Below are 19,983 nucleotides of genomic sequence, written 5' to 3'. Positions count from 1 at the left end.
CCAAAAACGTCAGTCTCGAATCTCTCTCTCTGGTTCTTCTCCCCCCGCCTTTTATCCCTAGAAAAACAAACAAACAAACCCATAAAAAATAAAATAATTTCTCTCTGTTTTTATGTTTTCTGGAGAAGTCGCCTCTCACCATTGATATTTCTTTATTCCCTGTGAACTCTGTATTCCTCCCGAGACCACCCAAAAGATCTGCTGTGCTTCCTTCGAGGTCTCTCTGTTTCTATTACTCTGTTAGATAAAAACAAGAGAGGAGAAGTTGAAAGCTTCGTTTGGGAAGGAAGGATAGAAGGTTGGGAGATGGATATTCGAGCCAGAAGAAGTCGTGAGGCGAGCCCGGATAGAGCTCGAGTCTGCATGCAGCCGAAAATGAGGATGTTTAGAAAAGTGCAGGTTGTGTATTATCTCTGCAGAAATGGGCAGGTTGAACACCCACATTTCATGGAGGTTTCTCACTTGGCCAACCAACAGCTACGGTTGAAAGGTAAGACGAAGAGTGATTGATCGTGCTCCAAAAGATGTGTCTCAGTTGTTCTTACTTCGTCTTTAACACGAATGCTGAAATGTTTCCTCACCTTTAGCAACTTTCTTGTTTGATTCTTCGTTAAGATGTGATCGATCGGCTTACTGTTCTGAGGGGCAGAGGCATGGTGTCTCTTTTCTCCTGGTCCTGCAAAAGGTAATTGCTTCCTTCAAATTTACGATGTAATCGTCATCTATAACTGGGTTTTCTAATGTAGCAAAATCTCCTCTTCTACATAAAATCCACTTGCTGTACCTCCGATCACTTGCTTCAGTTTTCCTGAATCAACATTGGGATTATTTAGCGCAGACTGCTGATTTTGTCTTGTGGCTTTACGTAATAGGAGCTACAAGAACGGGTATGTATGGAACGACTTGTCTGAGACCGATGTCGTCTATCCAGCAGAAGGAGGTGAGTACGTTTTGAAAGGCTCTGAGATCATTGATGGCTGCGCAGGTCAGAACAAGAAAATTTCCTTGCTGCTTCTTTTACTCGGTCCATCATGCTTTCCTTCCTGTACTGGATGTCACCTCTTCGAAATTTTCATTGCAGAGAGGCCTCTAGTGAGCCCCAGGCACCAAAACCTAGAACCCAGTTTGCCCCCGAAGCGCAAGCCCCTCTCTCCCGTCCAATCCAGAGGAACCGAGGAGGAAGAAGTCGCAGTCGTTCTCGAGGAGGAAGAGAAACTTAGCAACAGCAGCTCCAACACCTCCTCCCGCTGCTCTCGAGGCGTTTCGACGGACGAGACGGAAGAAAACGAGAACACCAAGGCTCAAAACAACGCGACGGAGCTCCCCCTCGACGAAGCGTTCCCTCCGTCGTCGTCCTCGACGGTTTCCGAGAAAACCGAGACACACAACGCGTCCACGTCACAACTGCTCGATTACGACTCGGGTTCGGAGTCGGCCATGACCCGGAGCAACTCGGTACTTTTACAACTCATCGCCTGCGGGTCCGTCTCCGCTCGGAGAAACGGGAGCTCATCGGTGACGAGGGCGATCAAGTCTACGGAGTCGAGGAAGAGCAGCAGCTTACGTAAAGGGGTGCTGTGCAAGACGGCGAAATCGATGGATGAGGAAGAGATCGGTTACATTTCTGAGAATCCTCGGTTCGGAAACCCTCAATCGGAAGAAAAGGAGTATTTCAGCGGGAGCATAGTGGAGTCGATGACGGAGAACCGAGTTGACGCGGAACCCTCGCTGAAGAAATCGTCCTCCTATAACGAAGAAAGGTAAAACTCAACTCTCTCGCTCATCCGTGGTCCCACCTCCGGGAGACGTGTTTGATTGGATCAATTTGTCCACGTGCCAATTTCTTATTCGTCTTGTGTGTGGGACAGGAGCGGAAAATCAGGGCTGGGAGAGGAGTGCGAGGAGAAGAGCACCGGCGGAGTGGCGGGAAAGTGCATTCCGAGGAAGAAGACGTCAGCGAAAAATCATTCCTGGAAATGAAGAAAATGACAGATGTGCCTCTGCGTCTAAGTTGTGGGTGTGTTGGTAATTATAATGAGATATGGGGGTTGTGTGAGTTTGACATTTGCAGCTATTGCCTATTGACGGGAAACGGGCACTGGTCCGGGCTGTTCATGATATAAGACTTCTTGTAGCGCTTGGAGGTGTAGGAGAATTTGCTGGACCGGTTTCCGGTTGGGTTGATGGATTTAGCAAACCACATGGTCCACCCGATTCCTCTCCAATTTCACTTTTGAAATTACTCGTAAATTAAATTAATGATCGCGTTTTGCTCTAGAATCTTGAGGCTTGCTTGAGCGATTGGAAACACTTTGCGTCAACTTTCACTAAAGTCTAAAAGTGTTAATGTGAGGTCTGGTTAGGTAACCGGTCCGAAAAATGAATTATCAAACTAGCCATGATGAGCATATATACTTTTTATCTTTTTAGGGAATTAATGATGGCTGGCTAGAAACTCCTAAAAGTTCCTGTCAGGTTCCCAGTTAACCGGATCCGGTTCCACACAGATAATATTCCCAGAAACTCGAGGCACCGGGCACCGAGAAAAAAAATGGGCGGAGGCATCGGAAACCACGCGGCGCTCCTTTCTTTTCTTGGTAAGAGCTCTTAATTCCTATACTTATTTGATTTTAATTGTCGTTAAAGTGAAATTAAAGGGCTTTAATTTGATCTGATTCGGGTTCGACATATCCCGGCCTTTATCACTTGTTGAAATGACTAAACTATCCCAAATGACTAGTGAAGAGCTTAAATTATAAGTGCATACCCATTTGTAATTTCATACATGAGAGCGTGATCGGTGCCGTCGTGGAGTTGAAACTTAAATTTAATTAAACTCAAAAAAGCGGCCAAAAATGGCGCCGAATAATTTCCGCGTCGAGGAAATGGTGGGCCCACTGACAGCGATATTTATGAATGACAATCAAAAAACGCGTGGCACTCTCTGTCAGCCACCCATGTGACTTCTTATCACTGGAGCTCCTCCCTCTTCTCTTTATTACTTCTTCTCCCTTCTCTTCTCCTCTCTCATCCACGATTTTTCCCCTTCCACAAGGAATAGTTTCCATGGCGAAGTTGGTTATCTTCCTTGCCCTCTGCCTCCTTCCGGCGCTTGCTGCCGCTCGCCCTGTTCGCACCTTCTTTACCGTTCAGGGTCGTGTCTACTGTGACACTTGCCGTGCTGGGTTTGAAACCCCTTACACCAAGTATATGCAAGGTAATGTTATCCTTCTTCTTCTTCTATTGTTCTTTCTTGCCAAGTTCTATCTGGTCAGATCTGTGGACTATTGTCATGGCATTTGATTTATACTTGTGTGATGCCGATTTGCTGCTTTAGATCTGAAAAAAAATCGTTTTAGCTTTTTCTTTTTTTGTTTTTTGTTTTCACTTTTGAAAATAAGGTAAATGAGGGTTTAGATGTGAACTGTGCTCTGTGATGATCGTTATTATGTTAGGAGGAATGAGAGACTTGGATTTTGGATTAGTGGATAACCTATTAGTTAGGGGTCACTGGTTTAGTTTTTTGGTGTTGAGCTTGTTAGATCTGTTAACTGATCTGTCCGATTTAGTTGTTTCGTGGTGTTAATGCTAGTGGAAAGTCGCTTGTGATGGTATTCTTTTCCAAACCAAACAGGAATCGATGTTCTAGACAAAATCACTGGTCCGGTCCTGAATCTTGTATGAGTGATCATTTGCGTCTCTACAGGTGCAAAAGTCAGAATCGAATGCAAAGACAGGGACTCCATGAAGCTGCTCTACACTGCAGAGGGAATCACCAACAAGGAGGGTACCTACAAAGTCCTCGTCGGCGGTGATCACGAGGACCAGATTTGCGAGTCTGTGCTCGTCAGCAGCTCCCAGAGCGAGTGTAGCGCCATCGAGCCTGGTCGCGAGCGCGCCCGTGTCTTCCTGACCAACAACAACGGCATTGCTTCCCCCACCCGCTTCGCCAACAATTTGGGTTTCATCAAGGATGCTCCTATTGCCGGCTGCTCCGAGTTGCTCAAACAATACCAGGAATACGCTGATTGAGATGCATTCTACTAGTATTTTTTTCTTTTTCTGGAGGAGGTTCTTCGATCTGTAATGTCATTTGCATCGTTGGGTAGTGAACCTTTTCTTCTGTTGTTGTTTTAGGTACATGAAATTGATGAATTTATATGTGTTGGATTAATTCTGATATGGTGGTCGCATCTTGTGGCTGTTTGTTGTTGGGTTTTATTTGTAGCTAGCAGTCTAAATTGTGCTTTTAAACTAAATCTCTATCTTCTGAATAGCCCTCTTAACCCTTCAACAGCTACATGGGGGCTCAGGCAAGGGACCCTGGTTCCATCTCTTTTCATTCTCTGTGCGGAAGTTTTCATCTATCCCCTTTCTAGGCTTAAAATTTTAACCGAGTTTGAGAATGAATCAGTATAATAACTAGTTTAATTGACTTGAAAATTTCGAGTTTGGTTTGTTATATATAACTTTAAACCCGTGTGGCTGGGTGCGACTCCTAACCCCCTTGGTAAGAAAGTAGGGTATCAAGACATCATACCTTGGGCCTTCCCAAGGCGAGCATTAAATTTTTTGGACGGCCCGATTAAGATAGCCAAACGGCTTATGGAAGATCCAACCCGGTGCCTTTGAAGTTAATGGGCTCAGGTTCATTTGAAAAACTTTATGGGTTGGTTAATTTGAAGTCCGAGAAGAAGATCAACGGCATTCGTTCGCTCGGAATGAAACGGTCCTTATCTCGTTATAAAAAAATTCAAGTGGTTTTCGACCCTTTTTGTTATTCATCAAGATGAAGGACGTGCGGGTTCGAACCCGCCACATTTTTTTGTCCCCTCTCCTTGCACCCTCGTGTTCATTTTTTCCACCCTCTCCCACACCCCCTCTCTCGTCTCCCTGTGTCCCCGACGTCTTTGCTCCATTTCTTCTCTCAGACTCTCATCTCTGGCCTCCGTCTCTGCTCCTCTTCTCTGGCTTCCTTCTCTTGGTCTTCTCTGGGACTCGCCCTCTCTTGGTCTTCTGATTTCGTTCGATTTCCCCAGTCGGCAAAAAGTTTCTGACGCTATTAGCGTCGTTACCGAAGAAGACGATGGCCGCTTTTCTCCGTGATCTCCTGTCGAGTTGTCGTTTGGAGAAGACAACCTTGCGCTATTCGAAGACGATGACATCTTACGGAAAAAACCTTTTTGCTCGAGCCACCTCAACCTAGTCCGAGTTAGCTCGGAATACTGTTTAGGCGAGGGGGAGAAGAAGAAGTTGATCTCCCGAACTGTTCGGCCCGAGAAGAGGAAGACGAAGCACTGTTCATCAATTTTTCCTAAGTTAGAAAAAAATTAATTGAGCACCAAGTTTAATTAACTCATTTTTATAATTAATAAAGTCAATGGTTTTAAATTTAATGGAAAAATATTTTTAATTAATAATATGTAAAAATATATAATGTGTTAAAATTAGTATTTGATAGATTTTTCCTGTTTAATCATGACTTTTTTATGTTAAAGAACACCATATATTATCAATAAATTAATAACTTAAATGTATTATATTCGTTTATGTTATTTTTAACGTTTTTTTTTTTTATGATTAATCATGTACACAGATTAATTGACTCACGTAATTATTGTATTAATATATAATAAATAATAATCTTTAATTAATATAATATATAATTAAATTAATGAGTATATTAATATATTTTAATCATACATTAAATTAATTATGTGTGTAGTAATAATTTTTATTTTACCTAATTTAATATTTAAGTATTATATTTAAATTAAGTATATTTTACAAGTTACTAATTCTCTTATTTTCTGTATTTTCCTCGTTGGGGGTAGGGGTGGCTTCGAACCGAGCCGGCTCGCGAGCGGCTCGTATTCGGCTCGGTTCCGGTTCGGTTCGACTCGTTATATTTCGTGTTCGAGCCGAACTCGAACTCAGAAATGGGCTCGTTTAGGTTAACGAGCCGACTCGTTAATTTAACGAGCGGCGGGATCGGGGTCTCTTTTCTCTCCCGAAATTTTTTTTCGAGCCGCGCGGAACGAGAAATCTTTCACTGCGCAGGTCATCGTCCCCGCGAGCGCCGTCAGCAGTGGGAGACGTCTCTGACTCCGAGCTTAAGCCTGCTGATGACAGGTCATTTCGGACACACCCTTGTGGCGAAGAATGTTATTCCGGCAAGTTCCTCCGCCGCACAGTCGGCGCCGTAACGGTCTTTGTCCTCGAAGCGACTGTGGCCGTCTTGGATTCGTCGCCGGGACCGATGCCCACGGCGGAGGTCCACGGAGACTTCTCGTGGGCGAGACGCTACGGCATCTGATATTGATTAAACGGCGGGAGCTTCCGAAGATCGCGTCTGCAGGAAGCACGACGCAGGAGTTTCTTCTCCTGCAGTTGTGGCCGGACGGGTTATTCGTTTATACAAAAAACTACATTTAGATTTAATTCTGGTCTCTCTGACCATCTCCAAAGTTGCCAACATCCTGGTACTAATTAACTTCTTATTCTCATTCTTCTCTACTTTCCTTCGAAAAAAACTTTTTCATATGCGATTCCCATTTCACTCCGCTTTATCGAACACTGTAAAACGTGAAAAGGAGTAAATACGAAGGGGAAGCTCCTCCCACGTTTAACCTCTCCTCAATAAAAGGAAAATGAGGATCAAATAAACCGGAGGCCAGTACAATTAAAATTTTGCAAATATGGATAATAAAACAATGGTGTTCATTTTTAGTGCATGAAATAATTTTTTTCACTTACAGTTAATATAGTTTTTAATTTTTTGTATACATAAACTCTAAAATTTATATTTTTTTCTGATCTCTTTGCCTTATCTTTTTTTTTTTGCAAGAAAAATGGGAGAGTAAAAACTCAAGTTTGGACTTAAAAAAAAATTTAACATCCAAAATTAAAATGCACAAATGCTAAGAGAGATAATTCCAAAAAGCATCTATGATTTTTAAAGAATGTAAACTCTTTTAGTTTTTTAACGGTATAAAGAAAAATCAAAAGGTGAATTTCTTTGAGTAATTATTTATTATGATATTTTTTAGTTTTATTTATTAAAATTTTGTTTTATGATTATAGCCTGAGAAGAAGAGTGTAAAGATAATACTACCAACTACATGATTTTTCATGTTTTTCTCATCATGGTAATTTTAATATTTTTAATGACATTAAGTAACTACTAGTGGAAGAGTATTTTTTTATTTGACAATAACTAATTTTTTTTTTAGTCATAGGTGGAGATTTTGCTCAAGCAAGGACGTATATTATTTTCTAGCATAAAGAGAAATAACTATAGTTTGTAAATTTATAATGGATTTATAGTTTTTATTTTGGTGATTGTAAATTGATAGTGATATTTCATTTAATTTTGTTGTGTTTGATTATTATATAAAATTTATTTATAATATTATGCAGTGTATAGAGTGTTTAGACTATTTTATGGAATATATAAATAATTTATTGGAGTGTTTATGGAATGTATAAATAATTTTATGGTGTATTTATGCAGGTATTATGTATGTTGATTATGCCCAATTTTATATAGAGATCATGTCGAATTTTATACAGGTATTATATATATAGATTATGCTTAATTTTAAGTATACCCAATCTTATACATGTTTTATATATATAGGTTATGTCCAATTTTATGTAAAATGTAAGTATAATTTTATATATATTTTATTTGGTATATATTTTTTGAAAAGTTTTAAATATATGTTGAGGCTCGAGTTCGGCTTGAAGCTCAACTCGAACTTGGTGGGCTCGAGCTCAATAACAATTTTAGGCTCAAGATGAGGCTCGGCTCGAAGCTCGGGTCGAAATATTTAAATCAAGCTTGGCTCGAACATAAACAGGTTCAGGCTCCGCTCGGCTCGATGCCACCCCTATTTGGGGGTATTAATATTGGAAATTGTTTTCCAGTAGACATGAACTTATTCACGCTAAGACCCCTTTCGAAGATGAAGATCATGTAGATGCATGAGATGAAGATGAAGATCAAATTTTTGTTTTGTTGACTAACCCCCCCTTATATTTCAAATGGAAGAGGCCTATACAATTTAAAAAGCATTAATGAGGCCGTTACTTACAATGTGTAACCTTATTGTACACGTTCATTACCACCAAAGAGAATGGGTCCATTAAGCCTTTTGGTAGATAAAGTAGGTCCACCATTGTCCAATCACACTCGACCCCTTTTAGAGTAGTTAGCAAAATTTGCATCAAATTAATGGGAAAGTTTACTATGGTCCATTCAAGAATATGTCTCACCTGTGTGACAAAGTTATTTAATAGTAAAATCATACTCAATCAAGCTTCAATCTCATGATTGAAGTGGTTCTAATGAACCATTGTTGAAACTCGTTTCAGCTTGGAAAATCAAATCCAGAGATTAATTTGATTAGTGCCATAAACCATGCAGGGCAACTATAGTAATTGGTTCCTCAAAATCTAGTTAGGTTCATGATTGGACCATTCACTGCATTTGATTTGCAGCCAAGTTGGACTTGTTTTTTTTCAAGTGGGTAGATGAATTTTGAGGTATTGAATCGGTTGATCTGCAGAATACCTTCAGCAGAGTAGGACAAGAAAGCAATCGCATAGATTTTACACTTTATGATCCTTGTGAGCACATTATCCCATTGGAGATCCCGCGTGAGACTGTGCCAGTGGCGGCCTGTTGAAGAGGGGAAAACTGGGAACTGTCAGAGTTTGACCTGGGTTATATTTCTGAATTGTGAATTACTTTTGTCACGTTTGATTTCAGAGAGAAACAGCCGAGAACGTTACCAAAAGCCAACGACCCCTTCTGAGTTCTTCGACTTTTGTCACCTACCAACATTCACAACGCCTCTATATTTGGCGTCCGATGCGTCGACCTCTATAAATTTGCCACCCCTTCTCCTTTTCTTACTACAAGGAGAGACAGAGAGGGAGAGAGCTTCCCTTGTTTCTTACATCTCAAGACGATCTCTTCGATATACACCTGTCATTTTGAACCCACATGCTCTTCTGGAGTTCTCGTCTTCTTCTGCTCTTGGGTGTTGCTGTCTCCTAAGGTTCTGATAGTGGCCTCTTCGCCTTCGGTTTTGACGGATCCCTTTGTTGATTCGGCCTCTGTCTCTGTATAAAGGTCGGCTTCTATTTGAGGATTTTGTAAATCGAAAAGGGTTGTGGAGTTATTGTTTGTTCTTGGGAACTTCGGCTGCGTTGTAGTTTTTTCCGTTGGTTGAGCTTGTATGATGGATCTCTTTTGGTTTTGCTCTGTTTGGGAATGAGATTGAATGAATGTGGATGTTTAGTGTTTCGTTTTCTTTATGACTTAGTTTCTGTCGTTAGTCTGCTAAGTTTTTGGTACATTTATGGCTCGTTTTGTTTAGATTTATATCGTTTTTTCTTCCTTTTTCTTTTTAATTATCAGTTTCAGGTTGAGAGACACAAACGAAAAATATGTTTTCGATTAATTTCTGATAAATGGTACATGGACTTCTCAATTGGTTGTACCGCTCATGCGCATGTTCGGATGGTAATAGGATTTGATCTCTATCGTAAGAACTGGAAATCCGTCTGCGAAATGATTTTTTTGAAGCTTAGATGCGTGGCTGCTGGATTTGAAAAACTTTTGAGTTTTAAGGAGGAATTACTTCTTTGTACTAAAAAAAACTGCTTGCAATGTAAATGGAGTATTCATTGATTTATTCTCCCTAGTTATCATATTCCGCAATCTTAATTGAACTACCATAAGCTCTATTTGTGTGAACTTTTTATTAAGCTTCATTTGTATGTCCACTGCAAAAACCAGTCTGGCCTGATAATTTCTACAATTGTTTGGTGATATTCCAGAATGGCAGTAGCTACGTTTCACCAAGGAGGTAGACCACTTCATTCCCATGAATGTTTTGATGGTTTTGGTTCTCTAAAAGGGTTTGGGAATGTCTCTGTTAAACTTGCAAAGGGTAACTCTGGTGACACTTGCTTGGTGAGAGGAGGAGCTTGTCACTCATCTGGCTTAAGATTAAGTGTCATCCGTGCATCTGCATCTAATACATCAGTTGCAGATCAAGTCTTGTTGACCTCAGACAAAAGCATCAGTGATTCTCGCAAGAAATCAAGTAAAGCTCTCCCTCTCATCATTTATGAAGTCCTTTATTGAACTTTCCTTTGTTGTTCTTGCTTGAATAACACTGAAGTCTGTTTCATCATTTGCTGCGTCACCAGTTTACTCAAACTGAAATTGTATGTGTTGTGCTTTTATTTTTTCCTGTAATATCAGGTTGTTTGAAATTTGAATACAGAGCTTTCAATCCTCATCTTTTTACGGATTAGGGGAAAGCTCTATCCAGGGTTTTCCTCTTTTAACCTTATCTTATTATTTTTCATTTATTCTATGATTATTCAGATGAAACTGCATTGATTTTAATTCGACATGGTGAGTCTTTGTGGAATGAGAAAAATTTGTTCACGGGATGTGTGGATGTGCCTTTGACCAAAAAAGGAGTGGAAGAGGCTGTTGAAGCTGGTAAAAGAATTAGCAATATACCAGTTGACATGATTTACACATCTGCTTTAATCCGTGCACAGATGACTGCTATGCTTGCTATGACCCAACACCGCCGGAAGAAGGTAGAATTTAATTTGTAACAACTTGTATTTTTCGCTTTTCTTCTCCTCCCTGAGATAAAAAACTAATTGGTAATAATGTCTGTAGGTGCCAATTATAATGCACAATGAGACGGAACAGGCAAAAGTTTGGAGTCAGATTTACAGTGAAGAAACAATGAAACAGTCTATCCCAGTCATAACAGCGTGGCAGTTGAATGAAAGAATGTAAAGACATCTCATTCTTCTGCTTCATATAGTTTATTTTCTTGCTTTAATTCTGACCTTTTTCTTTATCTTTGTCTAATTTTTAAATGTATATGCCTTTCATGGCTGCTTGTTGTTGCAGGTATGGGGAGTTGCAGGGTCTGAACAAGCAGGAAACAGCTGACAGATTCGGGAAAGAGCAAGTGCATGAATGGCGCCGAAGTTATGATATCCCCCCTCCAAATGGCGAGAGCCTAGAAATGTGCGCTCAGAGAGCTGTTGCTTATTTTCGAGAACATGTAAGCATGGGGACATCCTTCTCTCTCTGGCACTCACACACTCTCTCTCTCTCTCTCATATTATTATCGTGTAGAAAAACTTGGAAAATGCATTTTGAAGAGAGACATGAACAAAGAAAACCAGTAGGCACATTTCTTTTTTCGAAGAGATGTCGAAGACAACACCTTGTTGTTCCTTCCCCAAGAAGTTAGACGTTTCTTTTTGTGCTGGGGCAATGTATTTAGATGTTTCCAGGTGTAGGGTTCTAGGATGTGTTTGATCATTTAAAGATTGAATCTGCTGGAGTTTAGTTTTCGTTTATCATTACGTGTCTAGGATTTGGGAACATCATTTGTTTTACCTGTATCAAAGTCTGAACACCGAAATGGATTGCATGGCAGATTGAGCCCCAGCTATTGTCCGGGAAGCATGTGATGATTGCAGCTCATGGGAATTCTTTGAGATCCATAATTATGTACCTTGATAAACTAACGTCTCAAGAGGTAATGCTGGAAGTGCTGCAGAAAATATATTAACTGTTTTATGTTGCACTATGTTGGTACTAATTATGAGTTGTTTCTTGTCACAGGTTATAAGCTTAGAGCTATCAACTGGCATCCCTATGCTTTACATATTTAAAGAAGGAAAATTCATTAGAAGAGGTAGTCCGGTTGGACCATCTGAAGCAAGCGTCTATGCCTACACTAGGGTATGCAAGTTCATTATTCCAAAATATATTCTGGTCTTTGTTAATAGAACAAGACGCAGGTTCCCCTGCTTCCAAATTTGAGCTTATTGCCTCTGTAGATGGACTTCTGATGATAGGCCTCTGTGAATATGACTGAATATTTTGCAGTTATTTGTAACTCTAGATGCCATTAACTATTCTGACAATGATGGCTAGGAGACCCTCCCACAATCAAGCAATCAAACTGAAAACAAGGGATCCCCAGGAATGAGCCTGAATATTCTGATAACTGGACCTTCCTGCTGTTGATCTGGACTTCCTATTTAGAAATAAAACTATAGCAGCTTGTTGGAGCTTCACGACCATTATTAGTCATTAAAATTCTAACTCAAGAGTCTCTACGATGAACAAAATGCTGTTCCTATCGCAAGACAACTTGTGATTAAAGTTGGTGGATTCAGATAGTGATTAAAGATGGGCTTATCCTCATTTCTATGCTTTCAATGATCATACATTTACATTTCATCGTGTGTTTCTTGTGATGTTAACTCCAGTTCTTCTTGGTATCCAGACTTTGGCTCTCTATAGGCAGAAGTTAGATGAAATGCGGCACTGATTTTTTCCATTGCTATTTCCCCCGTCTTACTAAGAGGTAACTTCTCAACCTCATAAGCAGTAACTTGCTTTCTGGTATATTTTTCTCTTGTAGACTCCTCTAATCTGCTGCTTTTATTTGTTCATTTGCAGGTGTTAGTCACGGATAATCACATGTTGAAAGTCGAGTCGGATGCTGTTTCATTTATCACCCTTCATCTCTTGTCAAGTCAGGAGTTGTACCGTTAGGAAGTTACTACTGTATACCTGATGAAAATAGTTGTTCTGTGCATGGAATTTCTGTTGGATTGTCTCCAAGAGTTAAAAGTCCCCTTTTTTTTTCTTCTCAGGAAAATTTTTCTTCTTAAACTCCACTTACACACCATTGTATGTGCTCTTCTGTCATTTATCAAACCGAGTCGTTTCTTGTTTAAAGTTTTTGTAACATTCATGATGATATTTGGTGGTGAATGGCATTTTGTTCATCAGAAGTTCCTGATCCTCATTTTGCGTATAATTCTTGCACTAACATGGGCGCCGACCAGCAACCCAGAACACGTTGGTTCAGTCGGATGTTTTATAACCAGTCTGAATTTATATCTGATGTTATTAAATGGAGGGTTCTCCAGTGGGAATAGCTTTCTGCGGGCTTTCTTGGATGAATCCGAGATGGAAACGAAAAAAAAAAAGTGCTCATTGACAGTCTCGAATTCATGTCAGATTATATTTGCAGTAGTGAAAACTAAAACTCTCTCCAATTTAAACCTAATCGAAAGTGTTTCTTTTTAACTCCAAACCAGACTAATCTATAATTACGGATGGCAACAGATGGGTTTTTGAAATCCCAATTTGTGGGTTTCATAATTAGATCAGCACACTGATTGAAAAAACCAATCAACCAGCAAAAACAATTATCTCCAAAATATAAAGATGTTGCAATAGGATCTTTGCAAACAATCTGTTTTTTCAGTGGTTACTTTCATTTAAGTAAAAAATACTTCTTTAAGTTGCGATGCTTCAGGCTAATTGAAAATTTTCTTTCTATGATAATTTTTCTGGTTTATATATTTGCCATAGCAATTATCAGAATTTTTGTTGAAATGAGTATTATAAGAAGTCTGCTAACATCATCATGAGAGATGAAATGGTTTAATATTAATAGTTTTCATGGCATTTACAAGAGTTCAACAAGATTTTACTATTAAATGGTGAAAATAATCTAACAGGGAAAATATAGGAATATTTTTAATCATGCAAATATAATTACTTAGAAATTGCATGTTCAGTAATGGATATAATTGTGCTTAATCTCTTTTCAAATTCTTAATACAAGCCCAAATTCTTTCTAAAAGTGCTGTTTTTCTTCAATCTGATGACGACAAATTCGGTTCCGGAACTGAAAATCTGACACAAAACCAAGTTCATTTAAAATGGGGTCATGAAATAATCTCTGTAAGAGATCAGAATAGAAATGGATCAACAAGAAGCCATTATAAGGAAGAAGAAATCAGAAAATCACGGAACTGGAGCAGGAAAACAGAGGCGGCCACCCACGTAAATGAACGTGGGTGTATCTGTCCCCATATCAACGTTGACGCGGTCATTCCATTTTGCAGAGCCTTCCCGAAGGAAACGGCGGGGTGGGAAGTTTGTTTTGTTTCGTGCGAAAAAAAAACTAACTCAGATCTCCCAAAGAAAAGCCAGTTACTGCAAAACAAGATCTTTCTTCGTTTCCCCTTTCTGCCTTTTCATCTCCTGATTAACAAAACTTCTGGGTTTCGTTGGTTTTTGTAATTTTTGCTTTGTTCTAGTTGTTGCTGGTGGTGTAATTGGCTTCGTGTTCGACTGGCTAAGTATGACAGTGGGGTGTTACCGGAATAAGACCCAGAAAACCATTCACCGTTGAATGAATGTCGCCAGCGCCTCCGCGGGGAAAGGCCGACCAAGACATGGCAAAATCTCCCTCCACCACCCCGGACAATTCTATCAAGAACGAGAAGAAGAAGAAGGTAATTATTGCTCTTTTCTCTCTCCCTCTCTCTCTCTCAAATCTATGTTAAGTTTGTTTAGAGAGAGGAGATTACAATTTTTTTACTTTTAATGATTCAGAATGCAATATCAAATACAATGCCCGATTCCTTATTCTCTTTATTGGTTAATTTCTTACTTGTTTCCGTTTTCAATTGCCATTATCTTCTGAAGTTTATCCTTCCGAAGATATTCGGGAAGAAGGATGGGAAAGGCGATGAGATTTTCGGGAGAAATGAAGCTGCTCGTGGTATACTGCTCTTTCATTTAAACTGAATCAATCTGCACTAGTGAACAAATTGTCGTTTTCGTTCTATTATTTGAGAGTCAGATATCTACAATGAAAGCACAACAATGGCTTCACATCAATACCCTCCAAATAATGTCTAAACCGAACTGAGAGAGCCAAAAATCTTTGAGTTCCACTCTCTCTCATTCGTGGTTTTTTTTTTTTTTTTTCATGGTACAGAACTGGAGAGGAGGTTCACTTCTGGTGCAAAGAGGGGTTTCTTAGACGCTCCTCCAGTGATGAGAAAGAGCTTCTCAGGTGATCATAACCTCTAACGTAAATTGTTTTAAACAGCTTCATTCTCTCGTGTGTTCAAACACATTATTTTAGATAGAAATCATGCTTCTGAGAATCAAGAAACAAATGAAAAGCATCGGAAACTGGCCGTGATGGAGATATATTTGTAGTAGGTTATCTACCTCAGTGGACTTTTTTAATTCTTCGTCTGCTGCACGTAAAACAAAACCTGGCTTGTGGACCCATCCAAGCCTATAAATTCAACAGAAAAGTAATGGAGTCATTGATCTGTAAGAGTAGAAATTGTAGCCATTTGCCAGGAGATTTCTTTCTTTCTTTCTGTCATACATCTGATGGACTTGTTTCAGTCTGTTTTTCTAACGTACATTGAATGTACTTGCTTGGGTCTTTGTCCCTTCCCTGAGGGGAAGTCTTTAAAAGCCAATCCACCCATTTAAAGGTTATGCATGAAAGAAATAAAAATAACCATTGAGACCTCCGCTAAATCTGCCACGAGGTTGCAGACTGGAGTGATCCTTGGAAGTTTTGTTTAATTTCAATGTAAATATGGGTCAGTTTGTTATTCTAATCCTTAAAAAGGAAAGAGATGGAAAGATTTTCTGTCAGTTTATGATGGGTTTCATGTGTTAAACCGTTGTGCTAGACAGTTTATAAAATAGGAGTTCATCGAATTAGCTTTGAGAGTTTCCAGAATTGATTCACAGTTAACAAAATCTTGTTGTAAAAGATAGAACATGTTGTTTCCAAGATTCAAGTTCTTTAAGCGTGAAAATTCCGAGGTAATAGCCATGTCTAAAGAAAAATTCATCTTGCGAATCAAGGTTTGACATCTTTTTGATCCAGAAAGGCACACAAGCTCGAGACTAGAAGGATTGAATCTCAGTAACTACGATCGCAATATGGACCGCGGTGGTGATGTTCAGGAATTCCGGTATATATTAACTGAAAATTTATCTTCTGTTCATGAAGGTTCATAAATTAATTCCTGCAGTTTCTTTTTCTCATTTCATTTAATTGGTAGGATATTTGTTGGAACATGGAATGTGGGCGGAAGATGCCCCTCCCCCGACCTCAACTTGGAAGATTTCTTGCAGGTCGAAGGCTCTTCAGACATTTATGTCATAGGGTATGGTGATTGATTAATCCTCTTGAGAGAAAACAAGGAAAACTGTTTAGAATTAGCTTGAGTTGATAAAATAATGGCGTGGTTGTTCTTTGTGTTTTCTTCAGGTTTCAGGAAATCGTTCCTTTAAATGCAGGAAATGTTTTGGTGATAGAAGACAATGAGCCTGCAGTGAGATGGCTGAGCCTCATCAGCCAAGCTCTCAACAGACCCAGTGACCCTTTCGGGGACAACGGCGTATGTTCTTCTTCGGATTCCAACAGCTCCAAGTTTAACAAGGAGTCCAAGTCGCAGACTGGGCTTCACTTCTTCCAGAAGTCTACTCTTAAAGTCCTGAAGAGGAACCTCAGGATCGACAATGGCTTGCTGAAGACATGTAACTGCAACTCGGAGTCTCTGTCAATGCGGCGGAGAACGACGGAGCTCAGTGACTTGATCAACCGGCATGATCTTAACTACGACGATGACACCTACAAACCCAGTTTCTCGATGTCGGACTTCAATCCGCCGAATCAGTTGAATTATTGTTTAATCACGAGTAAGCAGATGGTGGGCATCTTTCTGTCAGTGTGGGCGAGGACTGAGCTTGTGCCTCATATTGGCCATCTCCGTGCCTCCTGTGTTGGGAGGGGGATCATGGGTTGCCTTGGGAACAAGGTTTCTATTTCTTCCTTGTTCGTTTTCTTACAGTGAAAAATGATCTCGAGGCTGATGGGGTGATCAATTTGTCTCGTAGGGTTGCATTTCAGTGAGCATGACACTGCACAAGACCTCGTTTTGCTTCGTCTGTAGTCATTTGGCTTCGGGAGAGAAGGAAGGGGACGAGCTAAGAAGAAACTCAGATGTTGCAGAGATACTGAAGAGCACACAGTTCCCCAGAATCTGCAAGCACTCTCGTCGTCGAATTCCAGAGAAAATTCACGAGCATGAGTATAATCCCAATCTCACAACCTTAATCTCAATGCAGCTCAAGAGTTTTATTGAAAGATTATTAATCTTTCTTAACGATTGTGATTCAACTGCCGCAGTCGTATAATATGGCTCGGAGACCTGAACTACCGAATAGCTCTCAGCTATGCTGAAACACGGGTGCTCCTGGAGGACAACGATTGGGATGCACTTCTGGAGAAGGATCAGGTCCGTTTCTCTCATTGCAATTGATTAGTTTTCAATTTATAGACTAGTTCTGCAAATTATAAAAATCCCGTTTCTATGATCGAACAAACTAATGAACTGCAGCTGATAATCGAGAGAAAAGCTGGAAGAGTATTTTCAAGCTGGCACGAGGGAAAAATCTTCTTCGCACCAACCTACAAGTACTCTTACAACTCCGACTCTTACGCCGGAGAGACGGTGAAGTCTAAAAAGAAACGGCGGACGCCGGCCTGGTAACTAGTCAATCTTCCAAAACTCCATTCAATTTTCTCTACTTGAACCAAACCCAAAACTGAATTCATCTGTGTTACAGGTGCGATCGTATCCTTTGGCGCGGGAATGGCATTGAGCAGCTTTCGTACATCCGAGGTGAGTCTAGGTTCTCCGATCACAGACCTGTTTGTGCAGTTTTCGTGACCGAGGTGGAAATGAGCTGTAAGAGCTTGGGGAGGCACGGGGCACGGCTGGGCGATGAATTCATACAGCAGAGGCATAGTTTCTATGAATTCTGAAACAGAACCGCTTCATCTTCCTCCTCCTCCTCCTCTTCTTCTTCTTCCATGTATAGATCAAGCAAGCTCTTTCAGACCATTTAATTCCTTGTGTGACTCTTGCTTACCGGTGAATCGTGATGGGGGAGATGATAAATATAGAGGCAACACAGTGGTGTAACACGTAGCTTTACCATAATTGTGCAATATATTTAGTACCGATGCCCATTGATTTCTTTATCGTGTTCTTACTCGCTAGAGTTGGAACGGATGGTTTACAGGAAGGAAAAATGGAGAGTGGTGTTATCTGTTGTTCATGATCGCCATTTTATTTGGTCAATTAAATTTTTTTTACTATTGATAATTGATAACATGAAAATGAAACATATTTGTCCAAATATTTGTTGATTAAGGAATTTTTTTTTTTTTTTTTTTTGTGTACTGGCCTTTTTCTCAACTGAGGTAAGAGTAATTTATCTCGTCCTCCTGGCTGAAAACCCCGAAAGATCTGATTCTTCAAGCTGAGTACGGCCTCCACTTCCGGTGATTCCTTCACTTCCCTCCCAAATAGATTCTCATTCAGCTTCATTTCTTCTTTCTTCTTTTCAAATTCTATCCCCATTCTGTCATCTATGAAATCCCTCTGTACTAAAGCTGAAGCCACCATTAGTACCCTTGCTCAGCGTCTAATTAGTCTTCTCTCGCTCTATGTTCCGGCTCTGACTCGATCCACACTGTATTTCTCGCACTGTAAGATTGTTTCCGTGACCTCATCGACATACCTGAGACCCTCTTCTGCTGTGCCGATCTGAGACAGACCTGCGCTCCTTGGTCGCTTGTCTTCTCTATCATCATCAGAGGGACTGATGATGGCTTCGAGAGCTCCTACTAAACCCTGAACGGGGCTCCTTCCGTGAAAATTTCTCGTATTGGCACGTGTACACTGTCCGCTTCTGGGGTGGAGGTTTAAGAGATTTATCGATGAGGTCGAGGAGGGCTTCTTCTTGATCCACCACACAGCCCCAAGTTTTGGTCTCCCTGGTTGTCATCTTGTTCTGCAAGCACTTGGACTGCTTCACCATCTCCCTGACATGGTTCAAGTACGGGGACATGTGCTTCAGGACTGCAGTGAGAACAGTCACCTTCCAGGCCTTTTTCAGGTCATGAGGCTTCCGGTAGGTAGGCGGCCCTTGTTCCCCCGCCGTCCCCTGATTTACCCACCACGTTTCTTTCCCCGTCCGCCACCACAACAGCGGTAACCCCTTCTCCTGTGCAACTTCCTCTGTGGGAAAATACATATGCTGGATAAGCGCCGAAAGAAGCAACCCCGTGTCGCGTCTTGTAGTTCTTGATGGCTACTGACATAGCAAACTAGTTCTATCATGCTGCTGTCCCCTCCCCCAGGAACTCCTTCGCCGCCGTCGGGGCGTTCCGGTCAATTTTCACCACCTCTTTCCACCATTCCCGGAGATTATCAGAAGAAACCGTGATCGGCTTGCCGCTGTCCGGGATGATTCCGTAGACGAACCCTTTCGCCTTGCAGACCTCCATCATCTTGAGCATGTACGTGAGAATCGCATCTTAGGACCTTGCCATCTTCTTCCGATGAAATTGCTCCTCGGCTGCCGCCGTGAGTTGATCCGACCAGCCAGAACCGGACACGTTCCGTTTATCCTCGAGCCCTTGGAAGCGCATCTGATCCTTCCACATCCGCTTCTCCACCCCGTCCACGCCCATCCCGTAATCCTCTTTCTCTCCTTCAGAGGCGACCCGTTATCGTCGTCCATGAATTGAATACCTACCATGTCTGGAGTTCGGAAAACCTGTTAAAATCGAAGGAAGCAGGAGAAGCTCGGGCAAACGGTCTCACCAAGGAAAGCAGAGCAGCTAATTAGTAAGCTTCTTCTTCTCACCCCTGACATTTGGGTGATTTAGATCGTTCCAGTACACATCCACCTTCGATGCATTGGAAGATGGAGACTGCAATTTCCCCGTAAAAAAGGGTGTTCAGGTTAAATCGATACCGTGATATATTTATGATTATAATACTTACCTTACTTACTAATCACCAACCGGCCTATTAGCTCAGTTGGTTAGAGCGTCGTGCTAATAACGCGAAGGTCGCAGGTTCGAGACCTGCATGGGCCAAAGATAATTTTTTTTTCCTGATTTGGCTTATTAACAGTAAACTGCATGCCGAAGCTGCTTAAGAACAGTTCATTTGTCTAAGCTTTTTTTAATCATTGGCTAATAAGAAATATAAAGT

At 40.8% G+C, this 19,983-nt stretch overlaps 4 protein-coding genes, 1 non-coding gene and 1 pseudogene across 5 annotated transcripts; 5 read left to right on the top strand and 1 right to left on the bottom strand.

Moving 5' to 3' along the window:
- Nucleotides 1-2,261, top strand: LOC137941221 (protein SOSEKI 2). The gene is made up of 5 exons (XM_068786536.1): nucleotides 1-490; nucleotides 616-685; nucleotides 873-985; nucleotides 1,082-1,760; nucleotides 1,869-2,261. The coding sequence occupies exons 1-5, from the start codon at nucleotides 307-309 to the stop codon at nucleotides 1,978-1,980; spliced, it is 1,158 nt and encodes a 385-aa protein (XP_068642637.1). The 5' UTR covers nucleotides 1-306; the 3' UTR covers nucleotides 1,981-2,261.
- Nucleotides 2,262-3,004: 743 nt separating this feature from the next.
- LOC137941816 (protein DOWNSTREAM OF FLC-like) lies at nucleotides 3,005-4,180 on the top strand. Its single transcript, XM_068787402.1, has 2 exons — nucleotides 3,005-3,217; nucleotides 3,707-4,180. Exons 1-2 carry the CDS (start codon nucleotides 3,067-3,069, stop codon nucleotides 4,030-4,032), a joined length of 477 nt encoding a protein of 158 aa, XP_068643503.1. The 5' UTR covers nucleotides 3,005-3,066; the 3' UTR covers nucleotides 4,033-4,180.
- Nucleotides 4,181-8,858: 4,678 nt separating this feature from the next.
- LOC137941576 (2,3-bisphosphoglycerate-dependent phosphoglycerate mutase 1-like) lies at nucleotides 8,859-12,858 on the top strand. The gene is made up of 9 exons (XM_068787044.1): nucleotides 8,859-9,139; nucleotides 9,850-10,118; nucleotides 10,406-10,629; nucleotides 10,715-10,833; nucleotides 10,955-11,111; nucleotides 11,493-11,594; nucleotides 11,681-11,800; nucleotides 12,351-12,431; nucleotides 12,527-12,858. The coding sequence occupies exons 2-8, from the start codon at nucleotides 9,851-9,853 to the stop codon at nucleotides 12,393-12,395; spliced, it is 1,035 nt and encodes a 344-aa protein (XP_068643145.1). The 5' UTR covers nucleotides 8,859-9,139; nucleotide 9,850; the 3' UTR covers nucleotides 12,396-12,431; nucleotides 12,527-12,858.
- A 1,464-nt stretch (nucleotides 12,859-14,322) lies between these two features.
- LOC137940148 (type I inositol polyphosphate 5-phosphatase 5-like) lies at nucleotides 14,323-17,738 on the top strand. Its single transcript, XM_068785086.1, has 10 exons — nucleotides 14,323-14,382; nucleotides 14,576-14,651; nucleotides 14,805-14,948; nucleotides 15,792-15,879; nucleotides 15,970-16,074; nucleotides 16,179-16,728; nucleotides 16,808-17,001; nucleotides 17,100-17,208; nucleotides 17,311-17,459; nucleotides 17,540-17,738. Exons 1-10 carry the CDS (start codon nucleotides 14,323-14,325, stop codon nucleotides 17,736-17,738), a joined length of 1,674 nt encoding a protein of 557 aa, XP_068641187.1.
- Nucleotides 17,739-18,571: 833 nt separating this feature from the next.
- Nucleotides 18,572-19,454, bottom strand: LOC137940146 (ETHYLENE INSENSITIVE 3-like 1 protein; annotated as a pseudogene).
- Nucleotides 19,455-19,791: 337 nt separating this feature from the next.
- On the top strand, nucleotides 19,792-19,865 carry TRNAI-AAU (transfer RNA isoleucine (anticodon AAU)). Its single transcript has one exon. It is a non-coding gene; the product is annotated as a tRNA-Ile (tRNA).
- Nucleotides 19,866-19,983: the final 118 nt, after the last annotated feature.

The sequence above is a fragment of the Aristolochia californica genome, unplaced genomic scaffold (assembly GCF_029961685.1).
Source record: "Aristolochia californica isolate CCGP_79_NKW_82.1479 unplaced genomic scaffold, dmAriCali1.0.hap1 SCAF_9, whole genome shotgun sequence".
Lineage (NCBI taxonomy): Eukaryota > Viridiplantae > Streptophyta > Magnoliopsida > Piperales > Aristolochiaceae > Aristolochia > Aristolochia californica.
This window is presented reverse-complemented; position numbering and strand designations above follow the sequence as displayed.